Source organism: Trichoderma asperellum, chromosome 2 (genome assembly GCF_020647865.1).
Source record: "Trichoderma asperellum chromosome 2, complete sequence".
In the NCBI taxonomy this organism is placed as follows: Eukaryota; Fungi; Ascomycota; class Sordariomycetes; order Hypocreales; family Hypocreaceae; genus Trichoderma; species Trichoderma asperellum.
In genome coordinates this window covers 5,598,391-5,618,274 of record NC_089416.1, presented here as the reverse complement: position 1 = coordinate 5,618,274, position 19,884 = coordinate 5,598,391, and the positions used below count along the sequence as shown (strand labels likewise).

The 19,884-nt window shown below is 50.0% G+C and overlaps 5 protein-coding genes across 5 annotated transcripts; 2 read left to right on the top strand and 3 right to left on the bottom strand.

The window, feature by feature from the left end:
* Positions 1–1,265: 1,265 nt before the first annotated feature.
* On the bottom strand, positions 1,266–3,544 carry TrAFT101_004155 (uncharacterized protein; the record flags this gene model as incomplete). The annotated part of the gene is made up of 4 exons (XM_024901637.2): positions 1,266–2,504; positions 2,574–3,169; positions 3,247–3,343; positions 3,424–3,544. 4 exons carry the CDS (start codon positions 3,542–3,544, stop codon positions 1,426–1,428), a joined length of 1,893 nt encoding a protein of 630 aa, XP_024766064.1. The 3' UTR covers positions 1,266–1,425.
* Positions 3,545–5,108: 1,564 nt separating this feature from the next.
* TrAFT101_004154 (uncharacterized protein) lies at positions 5,109–7,279 on the top strand. The gene is made up of 2 exons (XM_066127086.1): positions 5,109–6,622; positions 6,690–7,279. Exons 1-2 carry the CDS (start codon positions 5,833–5,835, stop codon positions 7,178–7,180), a joined length of 1,281 nt encoding a protein of 426 aa, XP_065983194.1. The 5' UTR covers positions 5,109–5,832; the 3' UTR covers positions 7,181–7,279.
* A 473-nt stretch (positions 7,280–7,752) lies between these two features.
* Positions 7,753–12,659, bottom strand: TrAFT101_004153 (uncharacterized protein). The gene is made up of 5 exons (XM_024899035.2): positions 11,084–12,659; positions 10,941–10,961; positions 10,828–10,865; positions 8,226–10,753; positions 7,753–8,150 (listed from the first exon to the last, which is right to left on the bottom strand). The coding sequence occupies exons 1-5, from the start codon at positions 11,586–11,588 to the stop codon at positions 8,042–8,044; spliced, it is 3,201 nt and encodes a 1,066-aa protein (XP_024766066.2). The 5' UTR covers positions 11,589–12,659; the 3' UTR covers positions 7,753–8,041.
* A 439-nt stretch (positions 12,660–13,098) lies between these two features.
* Positions 13,099–15,312, top strand: TIF34 (translation initiation factor eIF3 subunit). The gene is made up of 3 exons (XM_024901638.2): positions 13,099–13,611; positions 13,759–14,356; positions 14,424–15,312. The coding sequence occupies exons 1-3, from the start codon at positions 13,562–13,564 to the stop codon at positions 14,787–14,789; spliced, it is 1,014 nt and encodes a 337-aa protein (XP_024766068.1). The 5' UTR covers positions 13,099–13,561; the 3' UTR covers positions 14,790–15,312.
* A 338-nt stretch (positions 15,313–15,650) lies between these two features.
* Positions 15,651–19,536, bottom strand: TrAFT101_004151 (uncharacterized protein). Its single transcript, XM_066127085.1, has 4 exons — positions 19,253–19,536; positions 19,019–19,186; positions 15,954–18,926; positions 15,651–15,883 (listed from the first exon to the last, which is right to left on the bottom strand). Exons 1-4 carry the CDS (start codon positions 19,334–19,336, stop codon positions 15,731–15,733), a joined length of 3,378 nt encoding a protein of 1,125 aa, XP_065983193.1. The 5' UTR covers positions 19,337–19,536; the 3' UTR covers positions 15,651–15,730.
* Between the last annotated feature and the right edge of the window lie 348 nt (positions 19,537–19,884).

The window sequence follows — 19,884 nt, the reverse complement described above, 5'->3', positions numbered from 1 at the left end:
CGATGCGATGCGATGACAAGCGTTTGTCTCTTTCTCTTTAGTCGCAAAGAAAAAAAAAAGGTAAAATAAAATAAGATGTAGGTTCGAACGATTCAAATGCCCAATAATATTCTTGCGGTGTGTGTGTGTGTTGCGTTCCCCAAAAGAAACTGAGTTATTTGATTGGCTGGCTTGGAGAGCTCGGTTTGTTTTCTCCGCAGCACTCGCGCTGGATTTCAGAACGGCAGCCAACAGAAGCAACGTGTGTGTGTGTGTGTGTGTGTGTGTGTGTGTGTGTGTGTGTGTGTGCGTGTGCGTGTTTCCCGTCTTGTTTTCTTTCTTTCTCTTTGGTCCTTATAAGAGTGTCTTGAGATATATTGCAGACTGTAGCAAGTAATACCTAGTATATAGTATCGGTAAAATATAAAGCATCAGCTACAAGGGCTTATTGTATTGCGCGGTATCAGCGAGGGCTGCGACTCCAACCAAAAAGTGGGATGTCGAATGTTTTCTCGCTGGTTGCTGGGCGCTGCTGGGCGGGTGCGGGGGGCGATGGAAGACTGGGAAAAAAATAATAAAAGGCTCGCGCGGGACAAGGCTCGCTATTTGTCTTGTTTATGTTGGCCTCTTTAGGACTAGACGCCATTTCCCTCTCCCGCTGGTTCTCTGCGTGTGGCTGAAGGCAGGAGGGGCAAGTCGCCCGCGTGTTGCTGCGTTTGCGAGTGCCACGCTGGCAGGCGGCGGGGTGCCGGCACTTGCGAGGTCTCGCACTAACAGGCGGTACCCGCCGAGGACGTGGTGCGTGGCTGGAGTGATGGCGCTGGAGAGCTGGGCTGGTCGACATTGGCCGGGATGAAATGGGGGCAGAGCGCCGCTGATGCGCAAGCTGTCGCCGGCGAGAGAAGTTTGTTTTTTTGCTGTGTGATTGAGAAGTGGAAATCCGTCGAGGGCTGAGCCAGAGTATCAGTCAGGTAATAACGGGCTTATATTTACAGTGCATCTGCTGCGCATGGAGCCCGTGTGTTTGACGCTCCCAGGGTGAAAGATGGTGACTCGGCGGTATCGATTGATACTGCCTGATATTGCCCCAGTTGACCTAGAGTGCCATCGAGTATGGGGTGCTGGAGATGGCACACTGCAGAAAGCTCCGCATTTGATGCCTGGCATGGTGATAGAGACGGGGTATCTGGCGGCGGCTTCTTCTGTTGCTTTCGTACCCAACGCTGCATCCCTGATGGGTATTAGGCCTTGACGGAAATCCTATATATACACATGTTATTCGTCAAGGTACTTGGTATTTTATGCTAATGCTATGCAGTGTTGACATTCTCATAGCCGGCTCGTAGTTGGAGGAAAACATACATGAAACAAAAATTGCCATCTTCGCACAAAAAGCAGCCGAGAGACACAGCTCCAGGATTTCCAGTCGCGCAGTCACTTCACCAATCACTCTCTATCCACCCAGTCCACAAACTTCTCCTCTCCCCGCTTGACGATGCGCACCGGCACGTATTGGCCGTCGTGCAAATTCAGCGTCAGCCTCGTCGTCGCCTGTCCCACCGTCCACCGGCTCGTATCCTGTGCCTTCCTGTAGATGCGCGCCCTCTCCTCCCGACTCATCTGATCGACCTGTTCCTGCGATGCCCACTCGTCCACCGCGAGTTCGACGCTGTAGCTCCGGAAAATGACGGCCAGCGCCGCCATCATTTCCACCACGGCAATGCGCCGTCCCAGGCACGATCGAGCCCCGTCGCTGAAGGGAATGTAAGATCCGCGCTCGGGTCTGAAGAGCTGCGCGTTGATGTCTGAGCCCTGGAAACCGCCAAAGTCTTCCGAGTCGGCACCGGCAACGTCTTCGCTGCCCGCGCTGCTGTCCTTATCCAGGCTCTGGAACCACCGCTCTGGAACATAGTCGAGAATGTTGGATTTGCCAGGGGTGATTTTGCTTGGTCGTGTTGGCCAGTAACGGGGGTTAACGTGTGCAGAAATCGTCACCAATGAGATGCCCGTGTCCTTGGGAATCACATATTTGTTGCCGTCCATGACCAAGGGCTGGTCGCTGTAGGTGACCTTGGGAATCACAACCACAGGGGACATGAGTCGCATCGTTTCGTGCATCGCGGCACCAATCATGCTGGCCGTCATGGGGTTGACCAAGCTGTCATAGTCCCAATCTTTCGGGTCCTGGCCCTGGAGGATGTCGTCAATGTCCTTTTGAATCTTGCGCTGCGCGTCGGGGTTCATTGCTAGGAAGATGAGGGTGAAGTGAATAGTGTTGGCTGTTGTCTCGTGGCCAGCCACGAACATGATGAAAGCATTGCTGATGATCTCCTCGCGAGTCAAGGTGGCATCTTTGTTGTCGGTTCCGAAACATGATTTCGCAAGCTGGCCCATGAGATCCATGCCTTCTATGTGGTCTCCCTTGCGTGCGTCTTCAATCTTTTCGTCCAAAAGCTCGTTCATGTATTTGACATATTCGTCGTAAGACAGCACTGCCTTCTTGATCTTCTCAAAAGGCAAAAGTTCTGTAATCCAGAGCATTAGCATCTCATACAAAGCAAAGATATCATATGATGATGCAAAAGAATACTCACTCAAGATCCATCGTGGGAAAACCAGTAAAATCAAAAGATGCTCGAGAAGAAACTCCATTGTATCTGTGAAACTCAGCTGGTGTCCGGCCGAAGGCTTATGAGAGCCGTATTTCAACAGCTTGGGATCTGTTCCCGCTGCGTGTGTCTCTCCCGGCCACAGTAGTCGCATGCCGAAGCCAACATAACTGATGATATTCAGAGCCAATCTCATCGTGTCCCTCTGCAGAGAGACAAGTGGTTCTTTTCGGGTGTTGCCTTCAGGGCCCGCCCACATACGCAGCATGCCTTGAGTCTGAGCGATGGCCTCACGGAAAACCAAGGCAGCATTTTTCTCGTTAAACGAAGGCGAGGTAACCTTGCGGTGCATGCGCCAGATGCTGCTTTCAGTAGTCAAAACATTCTCACCAAACTGCCTCAAAATGTTGTAAACAGCAGTCCATTTGGGAAATTGCTCTCGCTTCAGCGTGATGGTACGGATCGTTTCAGCATTGTCCGTGAGCAGCATCAGTCTGCCAGGAGAAACAAGGAAGAAAGATTCGCCAACCTTGGCGAACCACTCGTGGCGAGTTCGATATACAAAGTTGGGGTTCATGATGCTTGAAGACAAAAGTTGTTAGCCACTCGACAAAGTTTTGAGATGTGGAGAGACGGCAAGGCAGGGCATCAGTCATACTCGAGCCACCCATCCCACCATGACTTTGGAAGTAACTTGATGAGAGGAATCCATAGCTTATGGGTCACTTGCCATCCTATCCAGAACGGCGAACAAGCTACATTTTGATGACACCATGTTAGTGTGGCTCACAGAGATACAGAGGGTCGGCAGGAGACTCAGTGTAAATGAACGCACGAAGAACAATATAAGGCAACCCGCTTCTCTTGGCTTCATTGATATGATGCCGCAGGCGCAAAGCAGATGATATAATTTGGTAGGCGACCAGCACCGCAATCGCGACGGGGATTAGCGCCATTGTTGTCTACAACGGCCTGTCGACGACGCCGTCACCGTAAGCAGACCTTTTGGTGAAGATTAAACAGCACAGAGTGCTTGGTCTCAGGCCAAATCAAGCGGGGAAAGAGTCTTTTGAGTCTTCTCGACCCAAAAGTGAGTGAATAGTCTGTCTCACTACTCGGTCCGTCTAAGCCGCTAACAGACAGAGAACCCCCCCAAGAAAAAAAAAAAAGGCATCAACTTCTGCCCTAGATGTAGAGAATAGAGTAAAGATGGAAGAAACGCCACAGATGGACAGCAAAGCACAATATTATAACCAAGACACTCCGCAGGGACTAATATGATACTGCAGAGTGGATATGCCCACCACAGCTCCCTAATCGATGCGCTTCATCTCCCCCAATCCATATTGGCCACCAAGTAAGCTTTCCGTCTTGTCGTTTCTAGCCCCCGCATCAGACACCGACAATTAACCTATTAAGATTTAAAATGCTGCCAATACCTCGACGGTCAGTGGCGGTTCGTCTCTCGGGAAGACCAAGATCCGGCACAGTGGCTTTTGCCAACTCCACATGCAGGGAGAGCTGCAGCTGTTGTTCGTAGGGCTTCGGGATACGGATTTCGTTTCCGGCGGGTTTATAGAAAGGGCAACATGTCCGCAGACTAATGGCCATCAAGGGGTTGCATTTTGGAAATTGGATGGAGGGCATGATTCGCGGGGGGGTTTTTTTTTTCTGTTCTTTTCCCTGTTTTCGCCTTAAGAGTAGTTTTATTCCACCTAATATTGCTATTTTACTTCGTCTCGCCAAGGCCATCTCCGGTGCACGCTATTGGGGAGTGCTAAAATCCTTCGATCTTATATACACGTACATACATACGTAGCACTCCGTACTCCTCTATCAACCTCACGTCTTGCATCGCAAGATACGCTGCATGGCATGACACAAGTGCTGGTTGTGTGTGTCTACACCATTACATTTAATGTGCATTGTGGGCTCACCCACCAGATTACTCCGCAGACGGGAATGATGCAACCCAGAGGGAGATACTACTCTGAATGCCGCCAACATCAAATTGCTCTTTAGCCAATATGAAGTTTTTATACGTGTATTCCACAAGACACCACATTCATTGAATCTGGTTACCTGGGTAGTTGAGAGAACCTGGTTAGTACTAGGTTTTGAACTTGGTACTACTAGTCAGTTCATTGGATCTGCTAGTGCTACGACTGTGATCTCTAGCCCGTCTCTAGTTTGCCAAGCGGGGAGAGATATCGGGCAGAGTCGATAGTATAGAACTTTGCCGGTAAATCCCCTGAAGAAAGTGAATCCAATACCTCGCCAAGTCCAGAATCTGCCGCGATATCAAACACGAGAAACAACATTATCCGCACTGTGCCTCATGCATCTAATAGTCACGTGAGAAGACGCCAAAATGAGCTTGATTCACTAGCCAATTCCAGCTGCAGTTAAGTAACTGAGGCTTTCGATTGGCTGGTATAAGTCATGTGACAGTGTAAGGAGGCGTCGTTTTAAATCCTACGCGCTGCTGCGCCATTTGTTCTGCTTCACCCAACCTTTCGACCCATCTCTCAGCCAACCCATGTATCTCGCCTTAATCGATTCATCGCCTAGATTATTCCGCAATGAATGACGGCACCATCTACAATGAGGAAGACAACGACGCAACGCAACCTGTTTCCTCGCCTGGGTCAGTGAGATGTCCTTATGCGACTCCAGCAAGCCATGGCTCTGCGTGAATAGCAATTCTGCTCTTCTCGAAGATGTTGCTCGGGACTGTTCCTGCGAGACAAGGTCGTAAAATTCCGATGCCCACTACGCGCTGGTCGACTCTCGAGTTGACTCCGCTGTAAGGGTCGGGACCTTGTTTGGTAGCAGCTATTATTGTCTGCTACCGTTGCCAGTACATTATCCGCAGCAGTGTTTTCCTTGAGGAGCGGAGGACTTTTTAAGCTCCGCATTCATGGCAAGCTATCGCTTCGCGTGGATCACTGTCCTGCTCTCGTGAAGATACTCCTCGGGACTGTTCCTGCGAGACAAGGTCGTAAAATTCCAATGCCAGCCCTACGCACTCAGCTCATGGCTTGACTTGCGTCAGCGGAGGGGTTGGGATCTTGTTTGGTAGCAGCTACTATTGTCTGTTACCGTTGCCAGTACATTATCCGCAGCAGTGTTTTCATTGAAGGGCGGGGGGACTTTTGAAGCTCCGCTACTCACTGTATTCATCGGCCATGATCAGGGGAACTGCATATAGCCGGGCCTGATTTCCACCATATGTGATTTGCTAATGTATTCTAACTTCAGACACTCTAGTGCCTCTCAAAATGATCGCCATGACAAATTCAACAGCATTGACGATGGAGATGAAATGATTAAGAATAGCATCGATGAAACGTCAGCCGTGACTGAAAGTGAAAAAGAGAAGAACGCCGCCGTGATCGATATATCCTATCAAAAGAGCAGAGTAACATGGAACGATGCTAGCCAACAGCGTTGCCAGATGGAAGATGTCTCATTTGATGCGTACTTGAACACTTCAACCAATACAGCAATGTTCAAGCTTCATGCTTATGTTATCCTCAGAGGTGGCAAAGGCAAGAGTAATAAGCAGGCTGTTTATTTATACATATATCCTGAAAGGATTCAAGCTATAAAGTACAACATCTATCACAACCCACAGCCCTCAACCTCCAAGACGTTCCAGCTTAGGCATTACTCACTATGTATCACGATGACACAAGCGCCTGATTTGATACGCCCCAAAGGACGTCCTTTAGAGTCTAAAGGCAGAACGAAAACTCGATTACGTTTGATTGAAGACCTCGCCAGCGTGACTAAGTTCATTGTGCATCTCGACAGTTCCAATGCAATCCTAAGTAAAGCAGAATTCGATTTACTTGAAAAGACATTTTCGGGCGATCGCCTTGAAGACCGTCCACGTACAGATCTGCCGCGGGCAAACCCGGCTACACTGTATGCTGGTAATGGAGGCGAGATTGCTGAGAAGAAAGAATTCACGCATACCGAAGAAAGTCCCCCTCCGTACGCGGGATCTGCGCCTTATCCTCAAAGTTCCAGTGAGCACCACCAATTCTTCTCTATCATTTTATGTTATCCTTGCTCGACTAAAGCTAACTGTAACAGAAAAACGCCGCCGAGCTGATAACTCAGATGATGAGTCCGCTGGTGTAACTCGTGTCCTAACTCTTCTGAAAGATGTTGTATGCCGCCTAGACAATATCGAAAATCGGATTGAGACGCGCTTTAATGCCATGGAAAGCCGAGTTTCTGGGTTAGAACGGTATATCAAAGACAATCTCAGAGACGCACTAGATAATGGCCGCAGTCCGTGCCGATATGGAACGGAAGAGAAAGAAGAGATCTTTGAAGAGATGAATAACCAGTTTGACGACTGCGCAACAGATCTAAGATGGGCTTGCCAAGATGCAATTACAGAAATGGAGAAGGAAAGCGGCAGGATATTGACTCAAGCGACGGAAGATCTGAAAGAAGAAGTGAGACAATCAAATGACGACGCTTTGGACAATATCGACCAAACTATAGACGACAGAGTACGAGAGACGCTCAAGACCGCGAAAATCAAGTTCGATGGCACATTTGGATTAGAGTTTTAGGGAAGCAATGGATTTGAGCGCATCTGGCTCCGGCGTTTTGGACAGGCAGCTGATTGTAACTATAACGGCATTAATAAAATCACGCCTAATACCCTTCACCAACCTTTAAAAAATACGTGACATGTAATTCGCTATATAAAAACAGGAGTCTCATACCAAAGTAACATGCTTCTTCTGAAAAGATATCTGAGAGATGTTCAATCATCAACTCCTCTCATCTCCGCATCACCTCCACTTGGCTCCTCCAGAAGTATGTAGTATTAGACCAGAAGCATCTTCTCGGTCAACAGTTCCTCCGAATCCCAACCCGGATCGATTCATCCGACCGGCCCAAGTCTCCATATCTATTGGCAGCTACACATTGCATCCCAATTTCGTTTACCGTATCTGTCATGCAGTCTCTTTAATGACAAATATCTAGTACCTCTTACATTCTAGAAAATACGGATATATGAGCCGACAGTTAATTTCGGTCGCTCATCTGGCAATCGCGTGCTTGCCTCATAATAGTACATAGGTTTAAATATACGTAGTCAGTAAAAAACGAAGGGGAAAGGAATGGTGAAAAAAAGCGTGAGTGCTTTCTAAAGTCATTCTTTTGTGCTCTAGTAGTAGCTCTTGTTAACTCTAAGCGGGTTAATTGTCCAAATCATAACCCTGTGCCTTGCATGCCTGCGCCATATGTTGAAGATGCACCAGTCATAAAATCCAAAATTCCTTATATCCTTATGTGCCCCACGTTGAGTCTCTGGGTATATAATATTTTCAAAACAAAAAAAGTCGACAATGCGGCAAATCAGTACCAGTCATGAATGCCGGGAGGAAGAAATCAGAAGAAGAAGAGACAAGTCTGCGTTTGGCTTAGAAAAGACCGTCGATCTCGCCAGTCTCCAGGTCGACATCAACGTTGAGATAGCCAGGGGCAGTGGGGAGACCGGGAATGGTCTGGATGTCAGCAGCTAGAGCATACCTGGAAATGGAGTTAGCATAAGTACTTTGACCTTAAAATTCTCAAGGTATTCTTAGGGGGAGTATAATAACTTACAAGTAACCGGCACCGGCAGCCATGCGAACATCTCGGATAGGCACGGTAAAGCCAGTGGGCGCCCCCTTCAGGTCAGGGTCGTGCGACAGAGAGTACTGAGTCTTAGCAACGCAGATGGGCAGGTGGCCGTAGCCCTGCTTGGTGTATGTGTCGATCTTCTTCTGAGCAAGCTCGCTGAACTCGACCTTGGCAGCGCCATACATCTTCTGGGCAATGGCCTCAAGGCGCTCCTCGATGGTGCCATCAAGGCCGTAGGTCAGCTTGAGCTCCTTGGGCTTCTCGCTCGCAGTAATGACTCCCTTGGCCAGATCAACGGCACCAAGGCCACCCTTGGCCCAGTGGTCAGAAAGGATAGCATCCTCCGCACCAGCGGCAAGAGCCTCCTCGCGGAGAGTAGCGATCTCGGCATCGGTATCGGTCGCGAACTTGTTGATGGCGACGACAACGGGAATACCAAAGGACTTGGCGTTCTCAATCTGCTTCCTCAGGTTGACACAGCCAGCTCGGAGGATGTCGACATTCTCCTGCTTGTAGACAGCATCGAGGGGAGCGCCAGGGGCAATTGGGGGGCCGCCTCCGTGCACCTTGAGAGCACGAACAGTGGCGACAACTACGACCACATCGGGCACGAGGCCTGAGGTGCGGCACTTGATGTTGAAGAAACGCTCACCACCCATGGTGAAATCGAAGCCGGCTTCAGTAACGACAAAACCAGTCTTCTCGTTGTGGTCTTCATCGGGCTCAGTGCCTGCAAGCTTCAGGGCCAATCTATCAGCAAGGATAGAGCTCTGGCCAATGCTGATATTGGCAAATGGACCGGCGTGGACAAAGACGGGAGTGCCCTCCAGCGTCTGCATGAGGTTGGGCTTGATAGCATCCTTCATCAGAGCGGTAAGAGCACCAGCGGCACCAATGTCGTCGCAAGTGACAGTCTCTCCACTGCGTGAAGTGCCAATGACCATGCGGCCCAGACGATCTCGCATATCAGCAAGATCAGTGCTGAGCGCCAAGATGGCCATACACTCACTGGCAACAGAGATGTCGAAGCCAGTTTCACGAGACTGTCCCTTCTCAGTGGGAGCAGTGCCGACAGTGATGCCTCGAAGGTGGCGATCGTTGACATCCAGCACTCGTCTCCAGGTAATGGTCTCTGGGTCGATATCAAGGCGGACGAAGCGGCGGATCTCTTCCGGAGTCAGTTCGTCGGGGTTGGTCTTGTCAACGCCAACCTTCTTGAGGCGGCGCAGCATAGTGGGAGAGAACTTCCGCTCGCCATTCTTGGCAGGAACCAAGCGACGGTAGAGCGGGCCATCTTTCTGAGTGTTCTCGTGGAACATTCGTGTCTCGATTGCGGCAGCCAACAAATTGTTTGCGGCAGTGATGGCGTGGATGTCACCTGTGAGGTGCATGTTGAACTCGTCCATGGGGATGACCTGGCTGTAACCTCCACCGGCAGCACCACCCTTGATACCGAATGTCGGTCCCTGGCTGGGCTGTCGGACGTTGGCAAAAGTCACACGTCCAACGTGAGCGCCGAGGGCCTGGGCCAGACCCATGGTCGTGGTTGACTTGCCTTCACCAAGGGGGGTTGGGGTGATACCAGTGACAACAACATAGCGACCATTTCGTCGGTGAGCAAGTCGCTTAAGTAGGCTCAGATCGACCTTTGCCTTGTATGACCCATAAGGCTCCAGCTCATGGCCTTCAATACCAATCTCAGACGCAACGCGGGTAATCTGCTTGGGAGCCTGAGCCCGAGAGATGGCAATATCCGATGGAACAGGGGACTGGAGGCGCAGAGGAAGAGGAACGGTCTGCCTGATCTTTTCGTTCTCAAAGAAAGTATTTGTGGCCTCAACAACGTTCTCCAACAGCATGGCAACAGTCATGGGTCCAACACCACCGGGAACGGGGGTGATGACCGAGGCGACCTCGGAAGCGGACTCGAACTCGACATCACCCACGAGTCGCTGACCGGACTTGCGCGAGGCATCCGGAATGTAGTTTGTTCCCACATCGATAACCACAGCACCAGGCTTCAGCCACTCACCCTTGACAAAGTTAGGGGAGCCAATGGCAACGATGACGATGTCCGCATTTTTGAGATGGGACTGGAGGTTAGCCGTGGCGGAGTGGCAGATGGTGACGGTGGCATTGGCTCGGTTCAGGAGCTGCGCAACGGGACCACCAACAATGTTGCTTCGACCAAGAACCACAGCGTTCTTGCCAGCAAGTTCAACGCCAGCCTCCTTCAACAGGGTGATGACACCCTTGGGAGTGCAAGGTGTGAAGATGGGTGCGCCACCACGCTTGGCAAGCTCGCCGATGTTGTTGGTGCCAAAGCCGTCAACATCCTTCTCATCAGCGACGGCGGATGTGATAACAGGCTCTGAGATGTGCTTGGGAAGAGGCAGCTGGACAAGGATACCGTTGACGGCATCGTCGTTGTTGAGACGGCGGATTTGATCGAGGAGCTCGATCTCAGCAATGTCCTCTGGGAAGTGGAGCAGCTTGCAGTCAATACGGGCCTGGAGACAGCATCTTAGCCAACTATTGCTTATTTTGTTTTTCACGAGCCTAGAGATTGTTTCATATGCCTTACCTCCTCGGCAGCCTTGAGCTTCATGCGCACATAGGTAGCTGCAAGAAGGGTTAGCCGCGGCTCTAAATTGACCCGATAAGGATCCTACGATAAGGATGGAGGGGGGAACGTACAAGAATCCGAGCGATCGCCAACTGGATGAGAGGAAAAGAAACAGCCAGTTAGTAACTATTATTGCGCAAGAAGAGGTGAGCAGCAAGATAGCAAGGGGGAAACTTCTCTCCTGCCTTGCTGCCTTGCGCGTTCTCAGCCATACCTTGGATGATCCTGAGGCTGGGTCGGTATCTGGGGTTCTTCTGCTGCTTGTCTGCAATTTCTGCGCCCAGGCGTTCACGAATGGCCTTGGCAATGCTGTTGCCGTCAAGCTTTGTGGCAACCATGGCGGCGGCTGTCGTCGCAAACGATCGCTGCTGCTGGAGTCGCGAGGGCAATCGGCCTGTAGATGGCAGAGACGAGGGGAAAGGGGAGGATGAGGAGGAGAAGTAAGAGACAGAGGCTGGATAAGTCGCCGACGTGGATGGAAAATGACGAGCTCCCCAGCTGGAAGGATTAGCGGACAAAAGTCCTCGTGCTGAGCCCGCTGAGGGGCTTAAAGTCGCCGCACTCGGTGCCTTGCTGCCGGAAAGGTACGGCAAGCGGCGGGCGATACCCGCTGTATTTCCAGCGCTGCTAGCGATACAGCGCTGCGACATTCTGGGAGACAGCGAGAGAACCCTGTGGACGGGCCTGGGGGCCATGCGCAGGCGCTGACAGGGCGCCATGATGCTCTGTAAATCCCAATTGGGACCGTTCGACTCGACTCTGTACGCCTCGAGGAATTGCGCTGCACGTAAGCCTGTACAACGTCCCAAGCAGGGCTGTCGTATGAGTGCTGGCAGAAATCGATCAGGCAGCTGGGCCTTTAATGTCAGCGTGGGCACTTGAGTCCTAATTTCGATTGTTTGCTTGTTTGTCTCCTTTTGACTTTTTTTTTTTCGAATTTTTTTTTTTAGCTTATCTAGGGTCCGGAACACGGAGGTAGATCACGGCGCTATTTCGTTGGTTGGCTCGCTTGATCGTTGGTCCTTGCGGCGACGGCTCCGTGACCTTGATAGTGGCGCAAAAAATTTAACGTCCTGCGCTATTGCTGAATGGAACTCAAACAATCAATGGTGTAGCTGAATATATATAGAGAAGCGAAGAGGGCAGGATAAATAAAGCACGGAGAGAAGGCTCAATGCCTGGATAAGAGGAAAAATGGCATGGTATTGACAATTATACCGTTGACAGAGGACACGGGCAGATTTATAGGACGCAACACAGGGTGGATAGAACACCGTGTTGGGACGGTGTCGAATCTTGCTATGTGGAGATTCGATTTGACCCAAGACCATCGCCGGAGAGGGCCCGGGCAGAGCTGAATTCAGGCAGTTATTTACACTTCGGATCATATATCTAGACCGGCGGCATGGCGGCATGGCGGCATAGCGGCATTGCTCCTACTGCCTCGAAGGAAGTTTCAGTTTATACGATTCCTAAGCAGGCATTCTCATCTTGGTAGTTTCGTGTTTCGTTTTTCATCGTATACAACGTTCTTTGAATATAAACAGTGCATTTCTTCTCGTCGGATGTTGACAACAGACAAGTTGACAACCGAGGCGGCAATGGCGTCAAAGGTGTCAGTTCAACCATCGGCATGCCGACGTGGCAAGAGCGGCAGGGAAAAAAGAAACGTTCAGTTGAGAGCGGTGTGTCAGCGCATTTATTCATAGACAACATGATGCATGGTAGAAAGAGAAAAGAGAGCGGGTCAATGCAAGGGAAACATACCACTATTCCTTCAACATTGGTCCGCTAAGGATGTAAGATGCTACTCTAGGGAGGAGCTGAACGAAGTGTAACGTTTATTATTATATAGTATTACTTCGTATTACTATTATATATTACTGCGTATTACTATTAACTGTGTATTACTATAAACAATTAGTAGCGTTGCCATAATGAACCTATGAAATGCGAGGAGCAGAGTGTCCACGCCACCTTCGCCTACCTGCAAGGCATGCCGGTTAATATTGCTGTCTTCTTTGAGTCTGTTGTTGAGGAATAGCCAAAGCTCAGCCCATACCCATGTAAACTACTAGCAACGGTTTTAAGTCGGCATCTCAATCGTACAAACAAGCCCGCCCTCTATGTAACCCTTTAGGTAAACGCGTTGTGATAAAGGATCTTCAGTTAAATAGCACTACATGGCAGTCGTCAATGCAATATGGCGCGATGCCTAACTTCTAGCGAAGACAGTGACTCAACTGCGTGCCTTAAGTGACTCACTATGTGATTGTTTCAGGAAATGGCGAAACGAGACAGTCATCGTCCAAGTACTGTGCTTTGGCTCTATTAGGAAGTGGCCGCACGCCAGACTTCATACCCGGGATTCGATGCGTGGGCAACGCTCTGCCAGATCATCTATTACTCCATTGGTCGTTCACAGCAACTTGCACCAAGCAGGTGAGAATATTCGACAAGGAGCTAAAAATTCACACATGCCCAGCCACTTGCCCACGCACAAGCCTTCCCCTTTGGGCCGCGCCACCAATGACTCTCCCCGCGCCACAACTCTAGCCCCACCAAGACGCACAATTATCGCCAAAATTTCCAAAGCACCACCATCTCCAATCCGACCTCGTGCTGGCCCATATTATATCCCCCCCTTCCCTGATTATTTCCTCAGCCTTCCAGCATCAGGATCACCGACAAAATGAGACCCATCCTTCTTGCCGGGCACGAGCGTGCTCTCACCCAGATCAAGTACGTCTGCTTGTTGTCCCAGGAGAGAAGGAGAAGCAGCAGAAGCAGAGCTCTATTCTTCGTTTTTCGCGCCAGCCCCTCCTCTTCCTCCTTTTGACTCTGCCAATAAGAGAGGCCCGAGCTAACTCAAGTTTTTCTGCGCATCAGATACAACCTCGATGGTGATCTCATCTTCTCCGTCGCAAAGGACCAGCAGATCTGTGTCTGGTTTTCCCACAATGGCGAGCGTCTAGGAACCTACCACGGCCACGTCGGTGCTATCTGGACCGTCGACGTCGACCCTACCTCCACCATGATCGCCTCTGGCTCAGCCGACAACACCATCCGCCTGTGGGAGGTCAAGACCGGCAAGTGCCTCAAGACTTGGGAGTTCCCCACCGCCGTCAAGCGTGTCGAGTTCAACGAGGACGGTACCAAACTGCTGGGCGTTACTGAGAAGCGTATGGGCTACCTGAGCAACATCGTCGTCATCGACATCAACCCGGACATCAACGCCGAGCAGACCGACGAGAGGTCCCTGACCATTGTTTGCGACGAGAGCAAGGCCACTGTTGCTGGCTGGAGCCAGGCCAGCCAGTACATCATCGCCGGCCACGAGGACGGCAGTGTCAGCCAGTACGATGCCAAGACTGGCGAGCTGCTGGACAAGGTCACTGCCCACGAGCTGGACAAGCCCATCGTCGACCTGCAGTGGTCACCCGACAGGACCTACTTCATCACTGCTTGCCGAGACAAGACTGCCAAGGTACAGCATCTTTTTTATAACCTGTTGACTCGTTATACTCTGCTAACTCGGGACCCCCCTCAAACAGCTTATCTCTGCTCGCGACCTCGCCACCCTCAAGACCTACACGGCAGACACCCCTCTCAACAGCGCCACAATCACCCCCAAGAAGGACTTCGTTATTCTGGGAGGTGGTCAGGCCGCCATGGAAGTCACCACCACCTCCGGCCGCCAGGGTCGATTCGAGGCCAGATTCTACCACAAGGTTTTCGAAGACGAGATTGGTCGTGTCCGTGGTCACTTCGGTCCCCTCAACACTGTTGCTGCTGACCCCACTGGCCGAAGCTATGCCTCTGGAGGAGAGGACGGTTATGTCCGTGTCCACCACTTCGACAAGGGCTATTTCGATTTCAACTACGAGGTTGAGAGGGAGCGCATGAACCGACTGGAGTAAACGGACGGACAGAAGAAAATTACCTCTTGAAGGAAAGAAAGAATCTTTTTTCATCCTCTGTTTTCGTTTCATTTTGGCCTAGATAAACCAAAGAAGAAGGGAAGAAATATAGAGAGGGAAGGGGAAGGGGGAAATGAAAAAGGGAAGACAGAAATGATCAGTCTGTGTTTTGATTATTGCGGACTGCTTGCTTGCTTGCTTGCATGCGTTAAACATATTGTACGGCGTTTTGGGAGGGCGGAAAGGGAAACAAACAAAGTCTTCTTACTGGAAGGGAGAAGTGGGATGCTTGAATTCCCGTATGTAATCCTTACTAGGTGTCTCTTTGTTGCTGTAGAGAGAGGATAAAGAGAGAAAGAAGAAGAGAAAAAAACAAGCTGTCAACGTCAAAAGCGATAAATTTGATACATGGAAATGTGCATATCACCTAGAGCATTGCAGTATAGCTATCCCCTATCCCCTATTCGAGAAGATATAATACATGCACGTGTTTTCAGCTAGGAGGGTGTTCTCAAGACGGGTGGTTTCTTGACATTACTACCTACTACTTACAAACAACGTAACTATCTTTATTTTCTCTTTTTTTTTTGGGCAGATAAAAAGCCTTCAAGAGTCGACGAAATCGTTTCTACACGAGTAACAAGAAGCCAATAAAAAAACATGTCTCCGCTGACAGAGGAAACCTTCAACCAAGTTCGAGTTCATTCGTATTAATCTCTCCCAAGTATGAAACGCCGCCGTAAAATTTTGGTCATGAAACCTTTCTAATTTCGTACCCACGTCCTGTTCTCCTGAAACCTGGTTTGATCCCTCTAGCCAGCCTATCTTCCTTCTTTCACAATTTTTTTTTTTTTTGAGGGGGGGGGGGGGGGGGGGGGGGGGGGGTTCATTCATTCTTTTCCTCTTTCCTTTCAACAAGATGAAGAAAATTCGTTTTTTCCTCATTTCTTCTTTCTACCTATCGTCTTGGTCTTCTTGCCCTTTGCAGAGCCGCCGGCGTTTGAGTTGGCGTTGGAAGCAACACTGGAAGCTCTTGATGGCGAAGCAGAGCTGGCTTTGCTGGACTTTGACTTGACGTTATCAAGAGCCTTATTCTACAAAAGATATGTTAGTACTGATCACTATTTGCTTCTTTGTTCTTAAACTAAGAATAGTTTATCATACCTTGACACCATTCTTAGACTTCTTCTTCGCCGGAGCCAAGCTGAGAATGCTATCCTCATCATTTTCTTCATCCAGGTCGCGTTTTGACTTGCCGTTGACGCCGTTTGAACCTTTGCCGGTCCCAGCACCCTCTTCAAACTCCTTAACAATAGTTGTGAGCAAAGTGTTGCATCGTCGTGACAGTTCAATAGGTGTACGGCTCAGGAAGAACCAATCGAAGCGGAAAAGAGGAGATTCGCGAATCTCGTCTCGCATCTTTTCGTAGAGACCCTCAGAATCGATTCCGTTGCGGTCAAGAAGAACCAGTAAGAAACGATCTTCCTCTTCGGTGTAGACTTTCTTGTTGGTAGTAGACACTGAGTAATTGATCTTTAGCTGCTGGAGAGGCACACGGTACTGCTGCATCTTCTTGCGAAGAAGCTTGCCCTGGTGGTCGATGCGCCTCGTACGCTCCTCTCCATCCTCAATTACTTTGAGGTATTTGGGATAGTCGTGAATTTCAGTGTACCGCTGCCAAAACACCTTGGCATAGGCACGGATTTCCGCTGGCGTCTTGCTGTCAATCTCATTGGAAATGCCCTGGAAATCATTGCGTCCATATTTGCCAGATCCGTTCACAAACTGTTGGAAATCACGGCGGTTCCAGTGACCAAATCCCTGATTGGAGAGTTCCTCCTTCTCTGCTCGCTCTTCTTCCGTGAGAGGTGTCGCATTATCAATCTCTTGCTGCTCAAGCGCTCTCTCGGCTTCGCGTTCTGATAGGTTATCGTCATCCCCGTCTGCTAATGGCACCTTGTAGCCAATTTCCTTGCGGTAAAATGCTGTTTCTCTATCCTGAAGATCTTGCAAGCGAGGTGGATAAAATTGATAGTCATGGACCGGCACCTGCTTGGGCGCTCGGGGAGCTTTAGGCTTGGCATCGGCCTTGGGATTGGGATACATGGCCTGTCTAAAGTACTTGTCCATAGAGTAGCTCTGTTCCCTGCGCTCCCGCTTAGATGGATTAATCCAGTTCATGCCAATATTCTTCTTGGCCTGGGCGAAGTTTTCTCCATTCCACTCGTAGGCAGATTCAGATGTGAATTTCTGAAGATCTTCAATGCCAAGCTTTTCATACCGAGCATTGAGCTCTTTGGTACGTGACTCGCCTCGGCTCAAGATCTCGTCAATATCTTCATCGTTCAACTCCTTTTCTTTGTTTGCCGTTTCATCAGTGGGGCCCTTGGACTGGAATACTTTCTCAGCACCGTGCTGGATCATATTCAAGAGCTCATCCTTGTTTGCAGCGGCCTTGGCTGCAACCTGAGCGCGACCCTGTTGAATGACGACCTGGTCGAGTCGTAATTTTTGGGCTGCTCGTTCGAGCACCTTCTCTTCGATAGCATTGTCAGTGACGAATCTGTACACTACGACTTGTTTCGTCTGTCCGATACGGTGCGCGCGATCCATGGCCTGCAGATCCGCCTGAGGGTTCCAGTCGCTATCGTAGAGAATGACTATGTCGGCTGTTGTCAGGTTGATGCCCAAACCACCAGCTCTCGTTGTCAGCAGAAAGACGAATTTTTCTGATCCAGGCTTGTTGTACTCGTCGATAGCAGCAATTCGGTCCTCGTGAGCGGTTCCACCATCAATACGGCAATACTTATACTGCCTGAAAACGCAATAATCTTCCAAGATATCAAGCAATCGACTCATTTGAGAAAAGATCAGGACTCTGCTGCCTTGCTTCTGAAGTCGTGCTAGCAGCTTGTCCAAGACCTTCATCTTGCCTGCATTGTAAATTAAATGTTCATCAGTTGTGTATGGGGGACCTGGCTCAGCGCCCTCAAAGAGGTAGGGGTGGTTGCAGCACTTTCGTAGCTGCATCACAATGTTCAAAAGTCTGGTCTTAGACTCTCTCTTTCCTCCAGCACCATTAACAGCATCGATATCCTTTTCCAAAATCTTTTGATACCATTTGACCTGCATTTCAGACATGCCCAAGTATACATTGACTTCCTTCTTTGGTAAGAGACTCTTTTCAACATCACTCTTGACACGTCGGAGCAAGAACGGACGCAAGACTCGATGTAATTGCTGCACGACCTTGTCTTGATCTTGGTCTTGTCCTGAAAACCACTGATCAAATGCATCGGCATCGCCAAAGACATCAGGAAGGAGGAAGTTGAGCAGAGCCCAGAGCTCGTGCAAGTTGTTTTGTAGAGGTGTACCTGTAATGAGAAGTCTGTTGCGGGAGTTGAAGAGTCGGATGACCTGCGATAGAGATGACTCTTCATTTTTAATGCGATGTGCCTCATCAATGATGATGTACTCCCAAGCGAATTTCTTGAGATGCGCCTTTTCTCTCAAAACCATTTCGTAGCTAGTAATGCAGACGTCAAACTTTTCGTCGACGAGGCGTTCGTTTATGAGCTCATGACGCTCATCTTTGGCACCTTGGAGCACAAGCACATTGACTTCTGGAGTCCACTTTGCAAACTCTCGCTTCCAATTGTCGAGCGTTGACTTGGGCACTGTCACAAGATGGGGTCCAGTAATACCCATGATGTGGCGGAGATAACCCAGAAAGGAAATGGTTTGTAGTGTTTTCCCCAGGCCCATTTCGTCAGCCAAGATGCCCGAAATACCGTTCTCATGCAGCGAGATTAACCAATTCAGACCCGCAACTTGGTAGTCTCTCATGACTCCCTGTACAAAGGAAGGTGACTCTCTGAACACAGTATCAGCGGATCCACCATGCTTCTCGTCGCTCAGGAGCTCTGCATCTTCTTCAGCTTCAGTTCGTCGCCGTCTCTCGCTTGTAGCGCCTCCTTTTCTGCCAGCGCCTTTCTTTACTCGAGCAGCTTCAGCATTCTGATGGTCAATCTCGGTCATGATTTCTCTGATCTTAGGATCGGGATTTGTCTCGATAAAGTGCCGGAACAAGTCGGTAAGACCGAGAAGGTAACGAAATCGTCGAATTGTGTCATCTTCCTATTTGAAGAAACAAACAAGATAAAAAGGTTAATATGGAGTGCTATTTTAATGGCATCGCCTTGTAAAAGACTGTCTGAGGGGAGGCACACCTTTGATTCTCCAAGGCGATCATGCTTCTTTCCAAAGATACTTCGACGCAGTTGGTTCGCCTCGGTGCGTCGCTTCCTGCCGTCTGTGAGGGGTTCGCCAGCCACGCTGCTAGCCGTAGTGTTCGGGTTGGTATCGGAGTCGGTATAGTCGGGAGTCTCATCGACCTCCTGCGATCAAGTTAGCCATAACATCGAACAAAATGCCAAGTCTGCCATATAAATAGATAAAGCTACCATTTCCTCAGCATGGGGATGCTCTGGAGCGTCGGACATGGACGCGTCGGTGTCCACGCCGTTTGATCGAGGTCGCGGAGCCATTGCGACTAAAATCTCGGAGGGGAGCCTCTTTACGCGACTTGCGTGCACGAAACGCGCTGCAGATGCGCCCGTAACCAGGAGTCCAAGGGGCCCAGGGAAGTTCTGGTAACTGAGGAGATGGCTCTGGCCTCTTGAGATGTTTTGGTGGTGCTTTCAAGCCGTGGATCTATCTCCCTTCTACTGGCGGCAAGGAGAAGATGTTTTTTGGAAATGCGCCTGGCAAGAGTCTCGACGTGCTCATTGAAAGGCTGTCGACTTTAGGCCTAGCGCGCGTGCAGGTCCCACCCTTGTCTCTCCACGCTGGAGAGCAAAATCGATATGGCCTCCCCCACTTATTCTACAATGGAAGAAGAAAAGTCCGAGTCCAGAAGGGGAATAGAGAACGACGTCACGGGTCAGGGGCGTTTTCCGCCCGCTGCACAGATGCAGACAGCTGCGGGAGCGTAATCTTACAGGGTGTGCTACAGGTGCGCCTCTAATTAGGTACTAGGAGGTAGGTAGGTGCTAGGTATACGAAGTAATATGGCACAACCATGGAATTGCCTCAG

What these genes read in the sequence shown, in the direction of transcription:
- TrAFT101_004154 (XM_066127086.1), top strand. Translation starts at nt 5,833, where the DNA reads ATGTATTCTAACTTCAGACACTCTAGTGCCTCTCAAAATGATCGCCAT. An exon ending in GCCTTATCCTCAAAGTTCCA is followed by an intron (nt 6,623 to 6,689) that starts GTGAGCACCACC and finishes TAACTGTAACAG; the next exon opens with AAAAACGCCGCCGAGCTGAT.
- TrAFT101_004153 (XM_024899035.2), bottom strand. Translation starts at nt 11,588, where the DNA reads ATGGCGCCCTGTCAGCGCCTGCGCATGGCCCCCAGGCCCGTCCACAGG. An exon ending in AGCTCAAGGCTGCCGAGGAG is followed by an intron (nt 10,754 to 10,827) that starts GTAAGGCATATG and finishes TGCTGTCTCCAG; the next exon opens with GCCCGTATTGACTGCAAGCT. An exon ending in GCTGCCGGTGCCGGTTACTT is followed by an intron (nt 8,151 to 8,225) that starts GTAAGTTATTAT and finishes CTCCATTTCCAG; the next exon opens with GTATGCTCTAGCTGCTGACA.
- TIF34 (XM_024901638.2), top strand. Translation starts at nt 13,562, where the DNA reads ATGAGACCCATCCTTCTTGCCGGGCACGAGCGTGCTCTCACCCAGATC. An exon ending in CGTGCTCTCACCCAGATCAA is followed by an intron (nt 13,612 to 13,758) that starts GTACGTCTGCTT and finishes TCTGCGCATCAG; the next exon opens with ATACAACCTCGATGGTGATC. An exon ending in GCCGAGACAAGACTGCCAAG is followed by an intron (nt 14,357 to 14,423) that starts GTACAGCATCTT and finishes CCCCTCAAACAG; the next exon opens with CTTATCTCTGCTCGCGACCT.
- TrAFT101_004151 (XM_066127085.1), bottom strand. Translation starts at nt 19,336, where the DNA reads ATGGCTCCGCGACCTCGATCAAACGGCGTGGACACCGACGCGTCCATG. An exon ending in ATCGCCTTGGAGAATCAAAG is followed by an intron (nt 18,927 to 19,018) that starts GTGTGCCTCCCC and finishes TTCTTCAAATAG; the next exon opens with GAAGATGACACAATTCGACG. An exon ending in AGTCTAAGAATGGTGTCAAG is followed by an intron (nt 15,884 to 15,953) that starts GTATGATAAACT and finishes TATCTTTTGTAG; the next exon opens with AATAAGGCTCTTGATAACGT.